This window comes from Thunnus maccoyii, chromosome 6 (assembly GCF_910596095.1).
Source record: "Thunnus maccoyii chromosome 6, fThuMac1.1, whole genome shotgun sequence".
NCBI lineage: Eukaryota > Metazoa > Chordata > Actinopteri > Scombriformes > Scombridae > Thunnus > Thunnus maccoyii.
In genome coordinates, this window is record NC_056538.1 from 14,809,494 (window position 1) to 14,827,804 (window position 18,311).

At 41.1% G+C, this 18,311-nt stretch overlaps 1 protein-coding gene across 1 annotated transcript; it reads left to right on the forward strand.

Moving 5' to 3' along the window:
• Positions 1 to 55: 55 nt before the first annotated feature.
• On the forward strand, positions 56 to 12,081 carry nlrc3l (NLR family, CARD domain containing 3-like). Its single transcript, XM_042414977.1, has 12 exons — positions 56 to 492; positions 824 to 1,033; positions 1,795 to 1,887; positions 3,057 to 3,225; positions 3,723 to 3,870; positions 4,151 to 4,243; positions 5,075 to 5,427; positions 6,866 to 7,069; positions 7,493 to 7,668; positions 7,812 to 8,085; positions 8,551 to 8,766; positions 11,446 to 12,081. Exons 1-12 carry the CDS (start codon positions 467 to 469, stop codon positions 11,827 to 11,829), a joined length of 2,346 nt encoding a protein of 781 aa, XP_042270911.1. The 5' UTR covers positions 56 to 466; the 3' UTR covers positions 11,830 to 12,081.
• The last annotated feature ends 6,230 nt before the right edge of the window (positions 12,082 to 18,311 follow it).

Sequence of the window (18,311 nt, forward strand, 5' to 3'; positions counted from 1 at the left end):
AACATTGCAGGTCACAGAATGTGATGGGTAACCAAATACGGTGTAACACTAGGAAGTCTGTTCCTGGTGGCGGAATAAAAACCTACGCTCGAAACCGAAAGTTTTAGCTGAATAACCGAAGCTTCGAGAAGTTAGAATGAAGCGCCGGTAACACTATTTTACACATCATTATTTGTTTTGTTTGTATAGATTGTGTTTTAAGGAAACGTGGATTTCTAACGCGTCTGTGTGTTCATAAACGCATCGTGTTATCTTAAGTATTAATGTTAGCATAGTAGTAACGATAGTAACGTTTACGGCCGCGACTGAACGCCTGCTTGAAGAGTTAGCAGTTAGTTAGCAAGACGTCAGTAAGCACCGAGGATTCATTTTATTGGAATCAAAGTTACTCTGATACTGTGATAAGATTTCGTTTACTAAGGTGCTCTGTACAGCTGTTGGGTGTGAGTTTGTTCGCACCAGAGCTATGGATCCGGATACTGAAGTGGAAAGGTGGGTGTTGACATGCTGCTTTGGCAAAGGACATGAGTTCACCTGCCATTTTGACTCTCTTTAAGACCGCTCCCTGTACTTCAGTCATTCTTGTCAATTAAGACGTTAGATGTCAGTTATACCTTTATTCAATCATGCGTGCTCATTTATCACACTCACTTACAGCCACTTTAGGCCCAAACATTTCGCATTTTTGTCAAACTACTTGATCATTTTGTAATTACCTACCATACCATATTTGTGTCATAGCAACGTATTAACAGTTAAGTACACATTGTACTACTTTAAAACAGTGTCACATCCACTCACATACTAACATCCTCTTTTTCAGCATCTTTAGACAGGGGAATGAAGAAGAAGGGGAGGAAGAGGATGAGAAGAAAAAGTGGAAGAGACCGCCCTCCAGCTATGGTTCAATGAAGAGTGACAGTGAAGAGATGGAGGAAGAGGAGGAGGAATATGAAGAAGACGACGTTGCTGAAGCCTGCCCTTCTCCTGTTGCCACAGCACAACCCGACATAACTGATCATGAGGGGACAGGGTAGTGTGTCTTGGTTGGATATTTATGCATTATCCCAATGTGTCTTTAATAGCACGTTTTGGCTATTTTAACACAGACTGATAAGGCCTCATAGCACTATTGACAGAGCATTTGCTATGGCTTACACTCTTGATTAAGCTTAGTATGAATCACACTTTTTATTCCTCTTAATACTGTTACTCCTTCCTGGCTTTAGGTGGCAGTAAAAACCTTTTCATGAATTTCAAAATTCCAATGCACAAGCTCATTTTTTTACCTTCTAGGCTACCCTTGGTTTGAGTTCATTTTATAACAAGTTTTGATACTTGGCTTTCTTACCATATTCAAGCTGAAAACTGTTTAGCTACTTATCATTTATCTACTGCAGTCACATTTGAACATCCATCATTACGTGCAAGATAAAACTATCAGCCTTGATCCAGTGGTGGGGTAGCTGCTAGGGGTGTGCGTTTGTTCACAGGGCACCTCAGCCTACTAATGGAAATGTGAAGTCAGTTCCTAATCAGGATTTTTGGTTGTCTGTCCCTGCTGGGAAACACACAAGCGTCAGCCAATATGTTATAAGTAGGATCAACTTGTAAATGCTAATATTCTACCTTAATCCTTTTTTAGTGAGAACTTATGGTTAGAATAGTTTGCTTTGCAGGCCAAACTGTGTTACATCTTGAAGGACAAGGTTGCTTTGAATGATTTTAACTTTGCTAATGTGACGTTAAAATTGTTGTAACAGGTGGGCGTTTTCTCTTTTTAATTTTGTCCAGATTGCAACTGACTCGCCCAGACTCTCCAGAAACCCTGTACACCATGACCACGCTGCAGACCAAACCACCGGGAGCTGTTGTCATTGACACCAGGTGGAGGAGACACTCATGCACACAAACACACACACACACACACAATAATACACATGTCTGTCATGGATCAGGACAATGCGGAGCAAAGCATTAGTCATGTTTACTTGCACATCTTAACACTTTTTCATGTATGTATTAAAACAAGTCAGGTACCCATGAGCGCTATATCTCAGGAACACCTTGAGGGAATTTCTTCAAATTTGGCACAAACGTCCACTTGGATTCAAGGATGAACTGATTAGATTTTGGTGGTCAAGGTCACTGTGGCTTCACATCACACTAATTATGATGAAATTTCACACAAATTTCTAATAAGATAAAATGATGAAGTGATTAAATTTTATATCCAAAAAGTCAAAGGTCAACTTCACTGTGATATCACAATGTTCTGCAAAAAGCCTTTTCTGGCCATTATTCAATGCCATAACACAGGAACAGAAGGGGAGATTGTGACCATATTTCACATTTGGTCAGATACTGAATTGGTGACATTAATCTTCAGGCCACCTTGATACTGTGGTGACTGTAAAGATCTTCTGTGCTGCCGGGTTGAAGGTGTTTGTGCTCTATCAGAATCAGTTCTATTGGCCAAGCATGTGAAAACATAAAAGGAAAGTACACTTAATACCTTTTTACTAAATTCCTTCAAAGTCTTCATTACAAATATTAAACAAGTCTGGACAGACATGGATGTAAACTGCAGCTTGACTGGTTGGCGGAGGCATCCAACTGTGAGGTGGTATTTCTAGTTTCTTGCTGTAATCATTCCTCCTGTCCATACTGCCCATTAAAACATCCTTTCCTTAATTTGCTTCCAATATAAAGATGGGGGCAAAGTCCACGGTCCTCCTTCTGTACAAACACACATTCCAAAGTTTATCTGAAGCTAATATAATGTTTCAGCAGTCTGAGTTAGAGAAATCAAGTGGATATCATCCACTGTTATAGTCTTTTTAGTACAAAACTCTCTCTTTGTGTTAATACCTCTATGTATACTGTATATTTTCTATGATTTATCTATATGTGACAAAATATAGATATATTTATAAATATGGCTTATTTAGTGTTTTTTTTATCTTTATTTTCTCTTCATTCAAAATCGGGTGCGTCAAATTTGAGACAGTATGCGACTATTGTTTGACATCTCTCTCTCTCTCTTTGTCTCTCAGGTCTTCTGATCTGGAGGGTAATTCAGACGACGATGAAGAGGATGCAGATGAAGTTATAGTATGTGACTCTCCAGAACCACCTGAGCCTATTGAACCAGACGATGCAGGACAGAATGATTTGCAGCCAGGCATACTACACCCAGAGCAGGACCTACCCCATATATTCAAGGTTGGTCTGAAAACTCCTCCCTTTGTGGTCTCAGGACTTTGATCTGTTGATACTGATGATGCATTTTAACTTAGTAAATATGTAATCTGCATGTTTCTGGATGTGTTGTTTGTGTGTTGTTTCTATACTGTCTTTTTGTGTGTGTTTTTGTACCTCCAACCAAATGATTTTCTGACACGAATAATAAAAATTAAACCTGAACTTAGAGACTTACTACAAATATCAACATTACAAGTATAATGTTAATGAGCAGTTTCATTTGAGCCGTGTGTCAATCAGAAACTGATAATTGAACTTCACAAATCCAGGTGCTTTTACATTTAATAATTGGTAAAGCTCAGATTTTCAAGAGGCCATAGCTACATCCTGCTACACCAAAAGCTTTGATGAAGATAAAGATGAAATTTAAGGGATTATGCAGCTTGTCAATATTTATATACAGTATGTATAATATTTCTGTTAACATTTTGTTTTTATACCCTTTTCTTTGTCTGTAGTCCATCCAGAATAAGCTGACAGGCCTCACAAGGGAAGAGCTATACAAATTTAAGATGTGGTTTTACCAGTGGGAGCCAGGCATAACCCTGCAACAAGTGATGGAGGGAGACATTCTTGATTTTGTGGACAGGATCATAGAGACCCTTGGTAAGAAAACACGCTATAGTACGTACAGTGTGAATGGTGCAAACAGAGCTTAAAAGCTTGCAAATTTTGAATGTTAGGATGGTGTTAAGTGAAGCTTTGTGTACTTGATCCTTTACCAGGTGGAAATTTGAAGTCTCTCCGTAGTATCTCATATGATAGTTGTTGGATTAACAGTAAGATGCATGGTTTGAAAATAAGGATTAAACCATGTGGAGTGAATGAGGACCGGTACACTTTTCACTGATTGCTTATAATTTTTGATTTATTTTTTGCTCTGCAGGTCAGGATCGTGCCCTGTTACATACAATAAGTACATTAGAAAATGTCAGCAAGCAAGCGGAGGCAAGCGAACTACGGAATCAGTGCAAGAGAGGCAAGTGAAGACTCCCCTCAGACTTATTTGAGGGTCAGGCCATTTGGTTATATGTATATTTAAAAGGAGAAAGTCAGCTATGTATGAACGTGACAAACGATTAAGAGCCTTGCAGTCAAATTTAAAAGAAAAGTCTCCAGTTTACAGATACTGATATACGTGAAACTATTTAAAACTGAATGCTGTTGATGCTTTTTTTGAACCACCCTATCTGTTGTTCACAACTTGTTTGCAACCTTTACTGCAGCATGTTCCCATTTCATTTTTCAAGAAACATGACTGATATTAGTCATTTATATTATTTTTATGAAAGCTATTCAGCTGTATATCTACTGCTTTCTAAATGAATTTGTGAATGGCAGGTCTAAAGTTACCCAGATTGTTTTTCCTGAGACATGCTGCAACTAATGCAGTCTCACATGCTTTTTGATAGCATATCACTTTCAAGGGAACAATTCATATTGTCAACTATGTGATTTAAAGCCTTGCTTACAGAAAGAGTCTGTCATCATGGCACGGTAGATTAGATGGACTTTGCACTCCTGCGTTGTCCGGATCAGATATTCTTATTTTAGCAGGAATCATCATCAGAAAGTAGCTAAAGAATTATAGGCTGATTGTGACATGTTTTTTTTTTTTTCTGGTGAGAATATGTGCAACAACATAAGTAGGAGGAGAGGTGGTGTAGTAGAAAGATGATTCTTGCAATGTGAGATCCAGATTTAAAACTCCATGTAGGCAAGTGTCCATCACCCTTGTGTGTCAGTGAGCAAGATGTTGAGAGTGTACATACATTTTCTTACAATCCTTTTTATCTTTCACCACCTCCAGCATTGTCCCGGTTTCACCTGAAGCAGTATTTGATCAGAAAACATCAAGTCATCCGTGAGGGTGTCGTTCGAGCCGGAAAGCAGAACCTTCTGGACAACATCTACATTGAGCCCCAGATTTCCACCTGCGGCTATGGAGGAGTTGAACCGTCCCATGAGTTCCGATCCCAGCTTCCCACACCTATCCAGGTCCCCAGTGCCGACACCTTTGTTGGTGTGAACAATCTGTTCCGACTGAAGAAGGCAGACGGTCAGCCGGTGAGGACAGTGGTGACCACAGGGATTGCAGGAATTGGCATGACTGTCTCTGTGGGGAAGGTCGCGCTGGACTGGGCAGAACTGCGTGCCAACAGGGTGAGAAGTGACAAAAATGTTTAATGGATGTATCACTCATGGATTCATGGTTTCCTAATCTAATATTAGCAATTCCAAATATATCAGTTGAGGTAAATCGCTCTACATCTAATCTGAATATTTTCTTGGTTCATTGTTTTGTTTTTAAAATATCAGAAAATAGTGAATAATTTTCCTAAAGTCCAAGGTGACAAAAGTAGCTTGTTGCGTCCAATCAGCAGTCCAAAACCCAAAGATATTCAATTCATGATCACAAAAGACAAAAAAATCCTTGGAAATATTGGGCATTTTTTCTGGAAAAATGAACTAATTGTCAAAATAGATCTAGTTTTTTTTTAGCTCAGTGTGTGTGTTTCAGTTTTCAGTGTGTCATAGTGGCTGAGTTGGTTACAGAACAATATCACTGTGACTTTACTGGTTTCAATCCAGCCTGGAATTATTTGTCACACAACACCTCTGATTTTCTCTCCCAGTGTTTCCCATCTTTCTCCACTGTCACTTATGACAATTAAACAGTGAAAGATAATCTTACAGTTTTGAGAAATCAGCTGAGACTGATCTGTAATCTTGGAGGAATCAGAGACACGCGCTGTTCAAAATATTAATGAAACGGAGGCAAAAATGAACTATGGGAAATTCATCAAAAATAATAAAGTTGAAGCAAAGCAGACAAATAAAATCTTCAGCCTCACAGGAAGCTGCCACCTACTCTCTCCATTCACTCATCACAATTGAACAGTGACTGGCCTTTTATCTTCTTAGCCTCGCCTGACTGGAACGTACCATTACTCAGGTTACCATAGGGTGAGCTAGACTGCTTGCAAGCTTTCAAAACAAATAGATCAACATTGATGTAGAATTCCCTGTTACTGCTGACAATCACAGTTTCGTATGGATGGACAGATACAAACACATACACGCACAGCTATGAGTGCACAAAATTATACACAATGTATTTTACTGTGGAACAGTTTTATCCTTTCTTCCTCAATTTGACAGTGTCTAGTGACTCACTGCTGTGTGCACATCACTGATCATGATCTGCTCTAACGTCACAAAAGGACTGAAGCCCTTCAACAAAATACAACGTTGTAAAACAAATCACTCAACTGAAACCCGTATTCCATTATTTATGTAACATGACTGATAAATTAACAGAAATACTGGGCTGTAATTTGTGATCTAATACACAAAACACTAGTAATGTTTAGAACAGGGCCGAGGGAAAAGGGAGAGGAGCAACCTTGGGTAGACCAGGGGACTGATTTTGAATGCCAGTATCGACTGTGCAGTCACTTAGAATTTTGCAAGAGAAAATCTGATGTAAAATTTTCATAATATAAGAAATGTGCAAATGTTTCTCTGTCATAAGGAATACTCACAAGTGAAGATTTTTTTGTATTTCCTTTTTTTTTATTTTCTTGTCCATTTCTCTCAGGATCTGCAGTTCATCATCAAACTTTCATTCCGCACTTTTTGGCATCTGCGAAGCAAAAACTGCGAAACCTTTATGTCCATCATGGAAGTGATAGAATATTATCATCCTGAGTGCAAAGACATGAAATACCTGGATCAAGAAGACTGTAAATTCCTCATCATAATGGACTCATTCGATTGTTACCAAGCTACTCTGGACTGGGAGGTATGCATCAGTGTACACACACACACCCACTTCAGACCTGGTCACATTTGTAACTTTTAAATAAATATGTTGACGATAACTAATAAAAGTCATCTAACAATACATGTAAAATCTCTTTTAGTTAACAGACACTGTTTGCTAGAGCAATGAAGATAAAACCACCCACAACATAAATAATATTTCTCTCTCTTCCTGAGAGAGAGAAAGGATCATGTCTTCAAGTCAATATCCACTTTCCATATCCGCTATGATAAAAGAAAGACAAAAGAAGAAGTGCAAAATATAAAATGCCAGTTTTTAAAGATTCGATATGTCAAAGTGAGCAAGGTGTTTTGTGAAAGCTGTTTTAATCCAACAAATGGTAACAAATGGTAAAAATATCAATCTGTCTGTCTTTGTTTTTTTTCTGATTTCTCTCCTCAGAATGCTCCGGTGATAAATGACAATCACACCCAAGCACATCCTGACGTCTTGATTGTGAATATCATCCGCGGCACTGTGCTTCGTGGTGCCCGTGTCTGGATCCTGGGCCGACGGGCAGCTGTCACACAAATACCATCAAAATTCATAGATGCCGTCACAGAAATACAGGGCTTTAGGTGTGTGTATATTTACTGCATGCCATCCTGTAAATAAGTCTGATTGTTATGTATAGTAATACTGCTGATCAGTTAAATTAATTTCAACTGGTCCAGTTTTAGTCCAGTTTCATCTTTTTTTTTTTTTTCCCTCTTTCCTACAGTGACGAGATGAAAGATGAATACCTGACTAAGCGCTTTTCCGATAAAAATCTGGCGGCAAAAATCGTGGCACATTATAAGCACCTACCGACACTCAGAATGCTTGCTCGCCAACCCTTTGTCTGCTGGATGATGGCCACTGTGTTTGAGCGCTGCTTCCGTTATCAGGACTACGGGGTACGTCCCCCCAGACTGACGACGTTCTATGTCAACATCACCATCGTCCAGATGAATCGCAGGCTGCAGTTCTACTATGGAAAGGGGGACCATGACCTGGTAATGTGCATCACTATTTTCTTATTTGCTATTTTTTCTATATAGTTATACAATATAATATCATATAATTCATTAATTCATATTTAATTTCTTTCCGTTGGAGTTCCTAGTGACTAAATATTCTATTGCTATTCACTTGATTTCATGAACACAAAATTGAATCCCATGTATCAACCTTTCATTGCACATTATTGATTTCTTAAATTTGTACCAGGATAAAATCCAAATCTAGTGCTCTATTTGTTTCTAGCAGATATTTATTAATCACCAGATTCAATTTTAATTTTGGGGATGCATTTCATTGCAAAAAGAAGACAAACTGCTGCATCAAAGCCTAGTTCTGAGTCAACACCAGTCAGTCAATTGTTAAAAAAGACAGGTGGTTATTTGTCAAGGTAAGCTAATGATTAGCTTAACTTCAGTATCAAAATTTGTCCTTGTCATCTTGACATTTTTTTTCCTCAGAAATGGTCCAGTGAAGACAAGGCCCAGCTGACAAAGATGGGGAAGATGGCCTTCAAGATGCTGGAGAGGAATACCAGCGTGTTCTATGAAGATGATGTGAAAGAGTACGGCCTGAAGCTGACAGAGGTGACGGTGTTGTCTGGCATGTGTACTGAGCTCTCCACTGCAACCTCAGACGGCAGGAAGATGTACTGCTTTGTACACTTCACCTTTCAGGTAAAACTCTTTCAGTATTCCAGGGTTTTCCCTGGATTTTTTTGAGACAAAGGTGGCAAAGGCTGGAGAATGTGCGTGGCGCGGCAGACACAGTTTGTACGCGCACCTTTAAGCTGCATTCACACCAAATCAGGTGGTGCGGCGAAAGCGCCAGTCGTCCCATTCATTTGAATGGGGGTAGTGCGGCTCGGCTGTGGCCGTTTTGGCGCAGGAGAGTGAATGAAGAGACGGAGCGCTGGTAGCGAGAAAGCCAGTGAATCAGATCAATAAAACATTATTTTCTGATTGTTTCACAGCGGTTAAATTGTAGAGCACAAATAAACACGCCCACAAACCCACACACCTCCGCTCGACCCTGCGGCTGAACGCTGCACCGCCTGATTTGGTGTGAATGCAGCCTTAGAGTGTCATATGCTTAAATGAAAAAAATCATGATTTGACAGACAAGTGTCCATAGGGATTTAAATTTTATGCCAAGATGGGACAAAATATTATAAATAAAGGTTGTGACAAATTATGGTGTTTATTATGTAGGCCTGGGACGATATGCTTATCTCCTGATTTGATACTATCACAATTCTTGGGTGCTGATTTGATTCAGAATCGATTCTTGATTCAAAATTGATTCTTGATTGAATGAATAGAAAAGGCAGCACTATTTTCAGTCTTTTGCTCTTACTGAGCACCGAGTTATTTTCTTTACCTCACAGTTGGTGTAAGTTGTTTAATGCTGCAGTGTGTGTTGGTCAGCCGTCGGTCTTGTTTGTTACTGCTGGAGTTTGCTGCCCCGCTCCACTAATGTTGTGGCTCTGAGTGACGGCATAGAAAGTTCACAAAGTACTTCACATTCGTCTCGCAAAGGTAACTATATAGTCATTAAATCAAAAAATGCTTGCACCGCTGTCTTTTTTTTAAATGAACTACAAGATAACTCTAGTGTGTGCGCGCTGTAGGCTGTCCGGGTGCTGCACTGCCTTCGCAGTTGACTTCCGTCTTTTTCGCTCTGTCAACATCACATACCGCAATTTTGAATAAAGGCGGCCTGCCTTTGAGTTAGATAGGCAGGGAAAACCCTTTATTCCATGAGTTTTTTTTTTTACACTGCTGTATACTACAGTTATGATATGTTGAATTTACCATGCAGTTAATTTTGTGTTTTTCAAGTTAGTTGTGATTTTCTGCACCAATAAAAAATTGGAGGCGTTTTGTAATGTGATCATCTCTCTATATAAAGCAAGGAATCTCTGTATGTATATATGTTTGTCCTTCGCATATCTCAAGAACCGTTCATCTGATCTACTTCATACCTGGCAGGTGTATTGCTGGGGAAACAAGGAATTGCAATGTCGATGTGTGAAGTTGTTTGGACGAGCGCTTCTCGAGAAATATATAAAATACCTCATAAATAACGTTGCTTCTACAACGTTGATTTGCTTCTTCTTCTGACTGTGAAGTTAACAAGCGGAAATACGGACAACACCACTCTGCCATTGCAACCCACACTGTGGTCAGAGGCGGGATTATATCTGTAGTGATAATGACTTGAAAAAGTTTAAGCTCTACTATTGAACTGTGTAACGTTACTGTGAATGAAACTCGGCATGAATGTGCAAGACAGTGCTGGATGTCTCAGGCACGTTCAGAAATATATAAAAATGCCTCATAAACAACGTTGCTTCTGCTTCTTCTTCTGCACGTGGATTCAACGAGCAGAAATACGGACAGCGCTACTCTGCCATTGCAACTCACATTGTGGTCAGAGATGGGACTTACACCCATAGTGATAAGAACTACCATAGAGAATGAATTGAAAAAGTTAAGCTCTATTCCCATTCCTCATGCGCAATAACTTTGTATGTATGTTCAAGACATAGTGCAGGATGTCTCAGGCACATTTTGAACGGGCACTACGGTTCATTCGATCAACTTAAAATTGTTGTCTCCAGATATTCTGCATGTGACGGCGTTTAGAGAACATCGGTAAATTGTAGTTTCTACCGATAGTCTGCATGAGAGGCGTTTAGGGGAACTGTTCTCTCTAGTTAGTTTAAATACATTGAGACAGTTTGTGTCACCAAGGGCATTTTTGGGATTTAGCATCTCAACATTGTAGGGCATGTGTCTACCAGGTGATTTTAACAGGAAATTAAAAAGCTCTTGGAGATGCTGGTATGGTGGATCACATTGGGCGTGGCTGAGTGAATACAGAGTGGTTCCGAACTTCCACCTACACCTCCTTCATCCATGTTGTTAGATCTCAACCACACTCTTTGGAAATAAAAAGAGGAAGTGTTTGTTGGCGCTTGAGATCCGAACTCACACCTCTGGACCATGATGTCACTCTGTTAGCTATTACAACCCACAAACTAACGTCAAGATTGCTTTTATATAATGAGTGACTTGCTCCAAATCCTATTTGATTATTTATGTATACACCAAGAGGAGTTATTAAAAATATTTTAACATTTTACATGAAGAGAAAAGCACTCGAAACGTTTCAATATAAAAATATTCCAAAATGGTTTTTTTTATATTCGTTACTTGTCAGGAGCTAACAAAACAATAATGCAGGAGCGCAGGATAAGAACTTCACTGGGTCTTTAACAGTTGAAAAACCAACACTACTAGCATATCCCAAAGGAATCATCTAAAAATCACTGAACTTCTTCTTTCTTCCAGGAGTTTATGGCTGCTCTGTACGTCTTCACAATGTTCCGCACGGAGGGTAAGAACATTCTGGAGTCTGGGTTGCACATGCCCAAGATCTTCACCTCTAAGGATCAGACCAAATCAGCAGCAGGGCTGGTCCATTGTGCCTTGGAGCGAACCTTCGCTGCCCAGCTGGGAGAATACGACATGTTCCTGCGCTTCCTGTGTGGCTTGCTTTCCCCAGAATGCCACGACGAACAGCTGGGTGGGTACCTCTACCGCCACAATGCCCCGAAGGTGGGCGGACTTGATGAGGTGCAGCGGCTCCTGGAGAAGACAATACAGAGTGCTCCAGGAAACCGAGTGGAAAACTTAAAGGAGTGCCTTAGAGAAATGACCCAAGAGGATGAGTGAGTCGGGATTAGTTTGCATCATGGAAATCATTGTCACTTTATATGGATGTGATGGATGACAGAACAATACCGCCTGCTCTGTTATCTATCTCGTCATAGAGTTCAAAGTGTGACACTGAAAACACTCAAGTCTGTGTCATTTTTTATATATATGTTTCATACATGAGACCCGTGCTTTATTGCTGATTAAAGGGTCTATCAGTAATGTTACTGATAAAATGGACAAAATAAAATCATCTTCTATGCATCTCTACATTATGTTTGTCATGACTTAAACACGCACTAATGAAAATGATTTCCAACATGGATTTTACTTCACTCAGCTGCCATTTTTTCAGTTAGATATATGGATTTTGTTTCTCCTCAACTAAACACATGGGAGTGGAAAAACTGAATGAACTGTAAAATAAACAGCAAGTGTCACAAGATATAATAATACTTTCAAGAAACACAAATCTGACTTTGTTGATTCCTAAAAATCTTCATACTGAATTGTAGACAAATTAATAACAGACTTCTCTAAATATATAAGTAGGTGAATCCATATTTGGCATTATTATTTTATTATTATTATTATCATTATTATTTAATTAGTTTTATTTTTAGTTTTGGAGGAAACAACCCTCAAAACCACAAAGATGAGAGCTTACATTGTGATTTGTTTTGTCAATGTGTTGCTATCATGGGCAGATTAGTTTTTCTGTGTATTGTAAGTTTATGATATGGATGAATGATAATGTTTTTTCAGCTTTGAATACTTTGTGTGCACATTTGTCTGTGTCTTTTGTACTTGATTAATTTTTAAAATGGATTTTGTATCATTTATGTTTTGTCATTCATTTACCTCTTTGGAAACAAAGGTTTTCATGTAATCACCATGGAAACCATTAACTGTAGATCTAGTAAGAAGTAGCTGTGCACACAGCTCCAAGTCTTAAACAGAGTATCAGGTGCACGGTTGTGGCAAAAATAAAACAAACAAAGCACCGGCGCTCACAGATCTACCTTCTGATTATTTATTGTGGACAGAAACGTTTCAGCCAGAAGCCATTATCACCGTAATAAAAAACAGAAGAAATAACTATATATATAAACACGTGTGAGGTTCAAACACCAATCAGCTAAGAGAATACATAATTGTGTAATAGGATCCATCTGTGAATGAACCAACTTGATGCAGCCTCTTCAAATGAAGGAGGTGTGACCTCAGTAATCAGTGAAAACAATGACTGGTGTTATGAGCCAAAGGGCAATGAATATATAAAAAACTGAATGCCCAAGACCAGAAACACAGCAAAAAACAATATAAAGAGGGTAATACAATCCAAATTAATAAATACAGATGCCCAAAAATGCAGAAACAGTTGACACAAAATGTAAAAGAAAGATAACCTTCATAATGAGCATACATTCAATATATCCTCTTGATTAATAATCAATATGAATAGAGGAAGAGTAAATGGAGAAATCCCTGAAAAATCTCTGAAACAGGATGTGTCTATAATGGGGACACATAGCAAATAAGGGAGAAAACATTCAGAACTATGTGACCCTGTAAGAGCATAGAAAGATGTCGTCGGAAAAATATCAAGAATAAATACAACCACCTAATACATGTAAAGAATTCAAATGTAAAAAAGGCAAATAGCATGTAAAGTTTAATTGAATTAAGAGCTACTTTGCTCTGCAGGTCCAAGCACTAGTGGGCCTATTAAGAACCATGGCTGACCAAGGCAATGCTGAACTTCTCTGTGGTTCACATGAAGAAACTTCCGAATGAACAGGTTAGCCAATTCAAGAGTCAAATGTACAGAACCCAAGAAGATGCCAACTATGACCTCACGGATTTCTCTGAGTAGCTTCAAATGGAGTCCCATTGCCAACTTAGACGGGATCACACAGACCCTCGATCACAAAGATTAACATCCTCTCATGCTATTACAACAATACTCCATGAAGCTAACAGTGCTGATGAGGGTAAGGCGCCCCAAGCGTCCTCAAAGTCCCCCCGTGCCTATTGTAGCTAAATAGACCATCCCATTGGGAAGTGTGCTGATTTCAAAGTCCTGAGTAAACAACAAGTGATAGCCTGGATCAAGGACAATAAGAGATGTTGGTGCTGTTCTCGACCACATGTTGCAGCCAAGTGCACTCTAAACAGAGACTGTAATACCTGTAAGAGGAGGCATCTACAGATCCTCTGTGACATCAACAGGAAACCTGATACAAGTTCCTACCTTGTAAACTCTACAGCCCACACTCTGTACCTTGATCATCCAAGTCACAGAGGTCATGTCCTTCTGAAAGTGGTCAAGGTCATCCTACACAATGGCAGCAATGCCCTGGAGACCTTTGCGCTTCTAGATTATGGGTCAGAGTGAACAGCTCTCTTGCAGTTAGCAGCTTATAGTCTTCAGGTTGATGGAGAACCAGAAAACTTGGCCCTCAGAACAATCAGGCAAGGAGTGGAGATTCTTCAGAGATCCTTAAAAGTGAGTCCTGCTTTGGGTTCTGGTGAATCATTTCACGTCAGTCGTGCATTCACTGCAGATCAGCTACCTTTATCTGAGCACACACATCCTGTGCAGTCCCTTCAAAGAAGATACAAACATCTATGTGGACTGCCGCTGACATCAGTGTGCCGTGTCACTCCAATACTTCTTATTGGTTCAGATCATAATCACCTGATCTCACCAATTGCCCCAGTTCAGTTTGGCCCATCAGGGGCACCAGCAGCAGTTAGTACTTGCCTTGGTTGGAAACTGCATGCAGGGCCCAGTGAGAGGCACTGAACCTCCCCATCTGTTGTCAGGTGTTTCCATACACCCTTCACCGCTCCATCGGATGAGCTGCTCAGTAATGTGGAAAAACTCTAGCAATTAGATGTGGTCCCCCATCAATGAGAGAGCAGCTATTCAGTCCAAGCTGGATAATCAGGCAGTGAATTTGAATGCCCTATGAATGCCCCTCCACAGGCTGTGATGGCTAGACTGCATGCTACTGAATCAAAGTTGGTCAAGGATCCAGAGAAAACAGCAGCCATCACAACAAGGTCTCCAAGCTTGAACAAGCAGGCTATGTAAAAAAGCTCACCTAGGAGGAAGTTGAAGATTCCTGAGAGACATGGTATGTACCTCATCATATGGTGACCCATAACGCCAATAATCATCTGGTCTTTGATTGTTCATTTGAGTGTAAAGGCCAGAATTTGAACAAAACCCTACTACCGGAACCTTCTTTGGGGCCTTCCCTCCTAGGAGTTTTACTCCCCTTTCGTGAACATGTTGTCGCCATTAGTGGTTACATAAAAAGCATATCTCATCGAGTCTGACTCTTGCCCCAGAGCTCTTGCTCTTGCATTTCCTTTGGCAGGACATGATGAAAGGGGTTCCTCCATCTGCTTATGAACAGCAAGTCCTGCAATTTGAGACTACTTGTAGCCCCTGCTGTACAACATTTGCCCTTCAGAGGCATGTTAAAACTCACACACAGCCAGATGACCCAGTGCGCCATTCAGTGGAAAGGGGGTTCTATGTTGACAATTACCTCCAAAGCTTCCCTACAGTCACCATAACCAAACAGACACTTGGTCAGCTGAAGTCAATTCTGACCTCTGGAGGTTTCAATATTCGTCAGTGGGCAAGTAATGACCCAAGGGTCACTGACCTCTTGCCAACTGAAGTGAGATGTGAGAATAGTGAGATGTGGCTCTCCAAAGACACTCCAGCCCAGACAGAATGTACCCTTGGGCTCCAGTGGAACTTCCAAACCGATTGCCTTGGTTATAGAGGTCAGGCACTGGAATCATCCACCACAACAATGTGTTACATTTACCATGTCCTTGCTAGCCTTTATGATCCTTTAGGGTATCTCAGCCCTTACACCACCAGAGCAAAAGTCATGATATAGCAGTTTTGGGAGAAACCGCGAGAATGGGATGACCCTCTATTACCCTCCTTCTTTCTGCTTGGACTGGAAGGATGAGCTGTCAATTCTATCAAAGGAAACTATTCCTCAAACACATCTGCCAGCCATTCCTCCGCTTCTAAGCAAGACCTTCACATATTCTGTGATGCATGAGTGAGCTTATGGAGCAGTTGCACATCTTTGGTCAGAGAATGAAAGGGAGCATGTCCAAGTGGCTTTTCTGCTTGCTCAATCTCGTGTGGCATCAAAGAGACAACGGTCTTCCTATCAGACATACTATCCTTTGGCCGGATTCGACCACTATTCTTATTTCATTGCAGTCAGATTCATGCCATTTTAAGGTCTTTGTTGATACAAGGGTGTCTGAGATACAAGAACTCACCAACTGCCAAGACTGGAAGTATGTGGATACAGTCAACAACCCAGCTGATGACCTTACTAGAGGCAAAACCCTCTCAGAGATCCAGCAGCCAAACTGATGGAGTCAAGGCCCTGAATTCCTGTATCAACCCCAGACACTTGACCCAGGCACCAGCTGGCTCCAGCAATGAGGTAGAATACCATCAGTCATAAATGAAGCCTTCTTTCTGCGGAGAAGTTGCCATCATCAAGTCTGACACAGATTTCAGCTCTTACAAAAGGGGGGGGGGGGGGGGGGGGGGGGGGTCTCACTGCTCGTAGAAACAGCAATTTCAAAGGAAGAGAGAAAGAACTCCAGGTGGCTTTGACAGCTCTTGCTCCACCTCTCTCAGCCCAACTTGAGAAATGGAGGATTTGATTCCATTTCAACCCACCGCATGCCCCTCATTTTGGAGGGACATGGGAAAGAGAAATTTTGTCTTGTCAAACAGGCCCTGTAAAGCTCACTTGACACTAAACTAGTCACAGAAGAAGTCCTGCACACTCTGCTAAAAGAAGTGGAAGGTATCTTTTACTCAAAGGCTCCTGGCTATGTCTCTTCGGATGTTGTAGACCTGGATCCAGTAACTCCAAACCTTCTTCTCATGGGGCAGCAAGACTCCTTTCCTCTCGTCTCTTATCCAAGTCCTGAACTCTTCAGTTGTAGGCAGTGGCATCACATAACCAATTGTTGGCAGACCACTACTCTTCTCATTTCAAGTGGTATCTTCCCCATCTTCAAAGCAGACAGAGGTGGCACTAGTAAGGAACAAGTCCTACGTCCACCTGGTTTCCTGGCTAGTTGCACTTCCTGCAATCCCTAATCATTCTTCCTAGTATGACTCCTACAGAGTGCAAATCCTTATAGGATTTGGGGACGGCTGTTGAAAAGAGCTACACTAGTCTTCACTCCCTCATCCATTTCCTTGATATGAACCCGCCCATTGTCACCTGAACTCACTCTCAACTGATTGGCAGCCAGTCTATATATCCTCCTCCTTTCTATAGTTCTGTTTGGCAGCAAGACTGAGCACATGTGGAATATCCTCTGCACCTATGTCAGATTACATGGGAGCAGAACCACGCCTCAACCCCACCTCTAATCACCTGTCAAGCCTACTTATACCTGGTCAACCCATTCTACCCTGTTTGTCTGAGATTTCTTGAGATCAGACAGACCGTGCTTCTAAACTTGTGATAGAAAAACTTTGGTTTAAACAAAGACACAACTTAAAATTGTTTATTTACCATGGATCTGGAACTGTGGATCTACCTGACAGATTCAGACGGCAATGATGTATGATGATCTTTTCGACACCGGTCCACCAGACTTACAGCAGCAACCAGACCGCAGCCAAACACCCCAGTGTAGTTGCTTGCATTCAGTGGTCAGCGTACCTCAGTCCCACCGGCATTTCCATTCAAGCTTCGCCAACGAGATCTCTCCGACTCTGACTCCAACCGCAGAGGGCTGCAGGTCTCAGGCCTCCTCACCTCCTTCAGCGAGGGCCGGACGCCACGGGCATGGTCGTAGGAGCCAGCCCCAACTCTTTCCTCATCGTCAGCTGTCCCCATCATGTAGGCTTCCAGCTTCTGGCGCTCCACGACAGTGGAGGCCCGCAGACATACGTCCTTCTCAATGTCCCCATTTCTGCAGGGGGTCGACAAACGGGGAAGGCCGATCCTTTATGATTTTCTCACTGTCACTCCAACATCCTCATCTCCTCGCCACGGGCTCAATATGCTCTCAAATGCTTTCACCAAACTCAGCGTCCCTCTTTCTGAGGAGAAAACATTCCTAGGCATCACCCTGGACTCAGTTTCCTTCCAGGCATCTCTGCCCTCAGAGAAAATATGTCTAGTCTACTTCTGCTTCTGTCAAATTACCTCTAGGCAGACAGATGCACCAAACGCCAGCTATTAGCCCTCCTTGGCCATCTCAATAATGCCATCCGCATAATGCCTCAAGCAAAATCTTTCTTGTCCATCCTTTTGTTTAAGGCTGCTGCCATTCCCTTTCTCCACGATAGGGTCGTTCTGGATGATGCCTGCAAAGTGGAAATGCATATGTGGCTACTTTTTTTTGTCTTCTTTGAATGGCGTTTCCTTCTGTTATGACGACTTAATCATCCAGCCTGAGGACATTCAACTTTACAT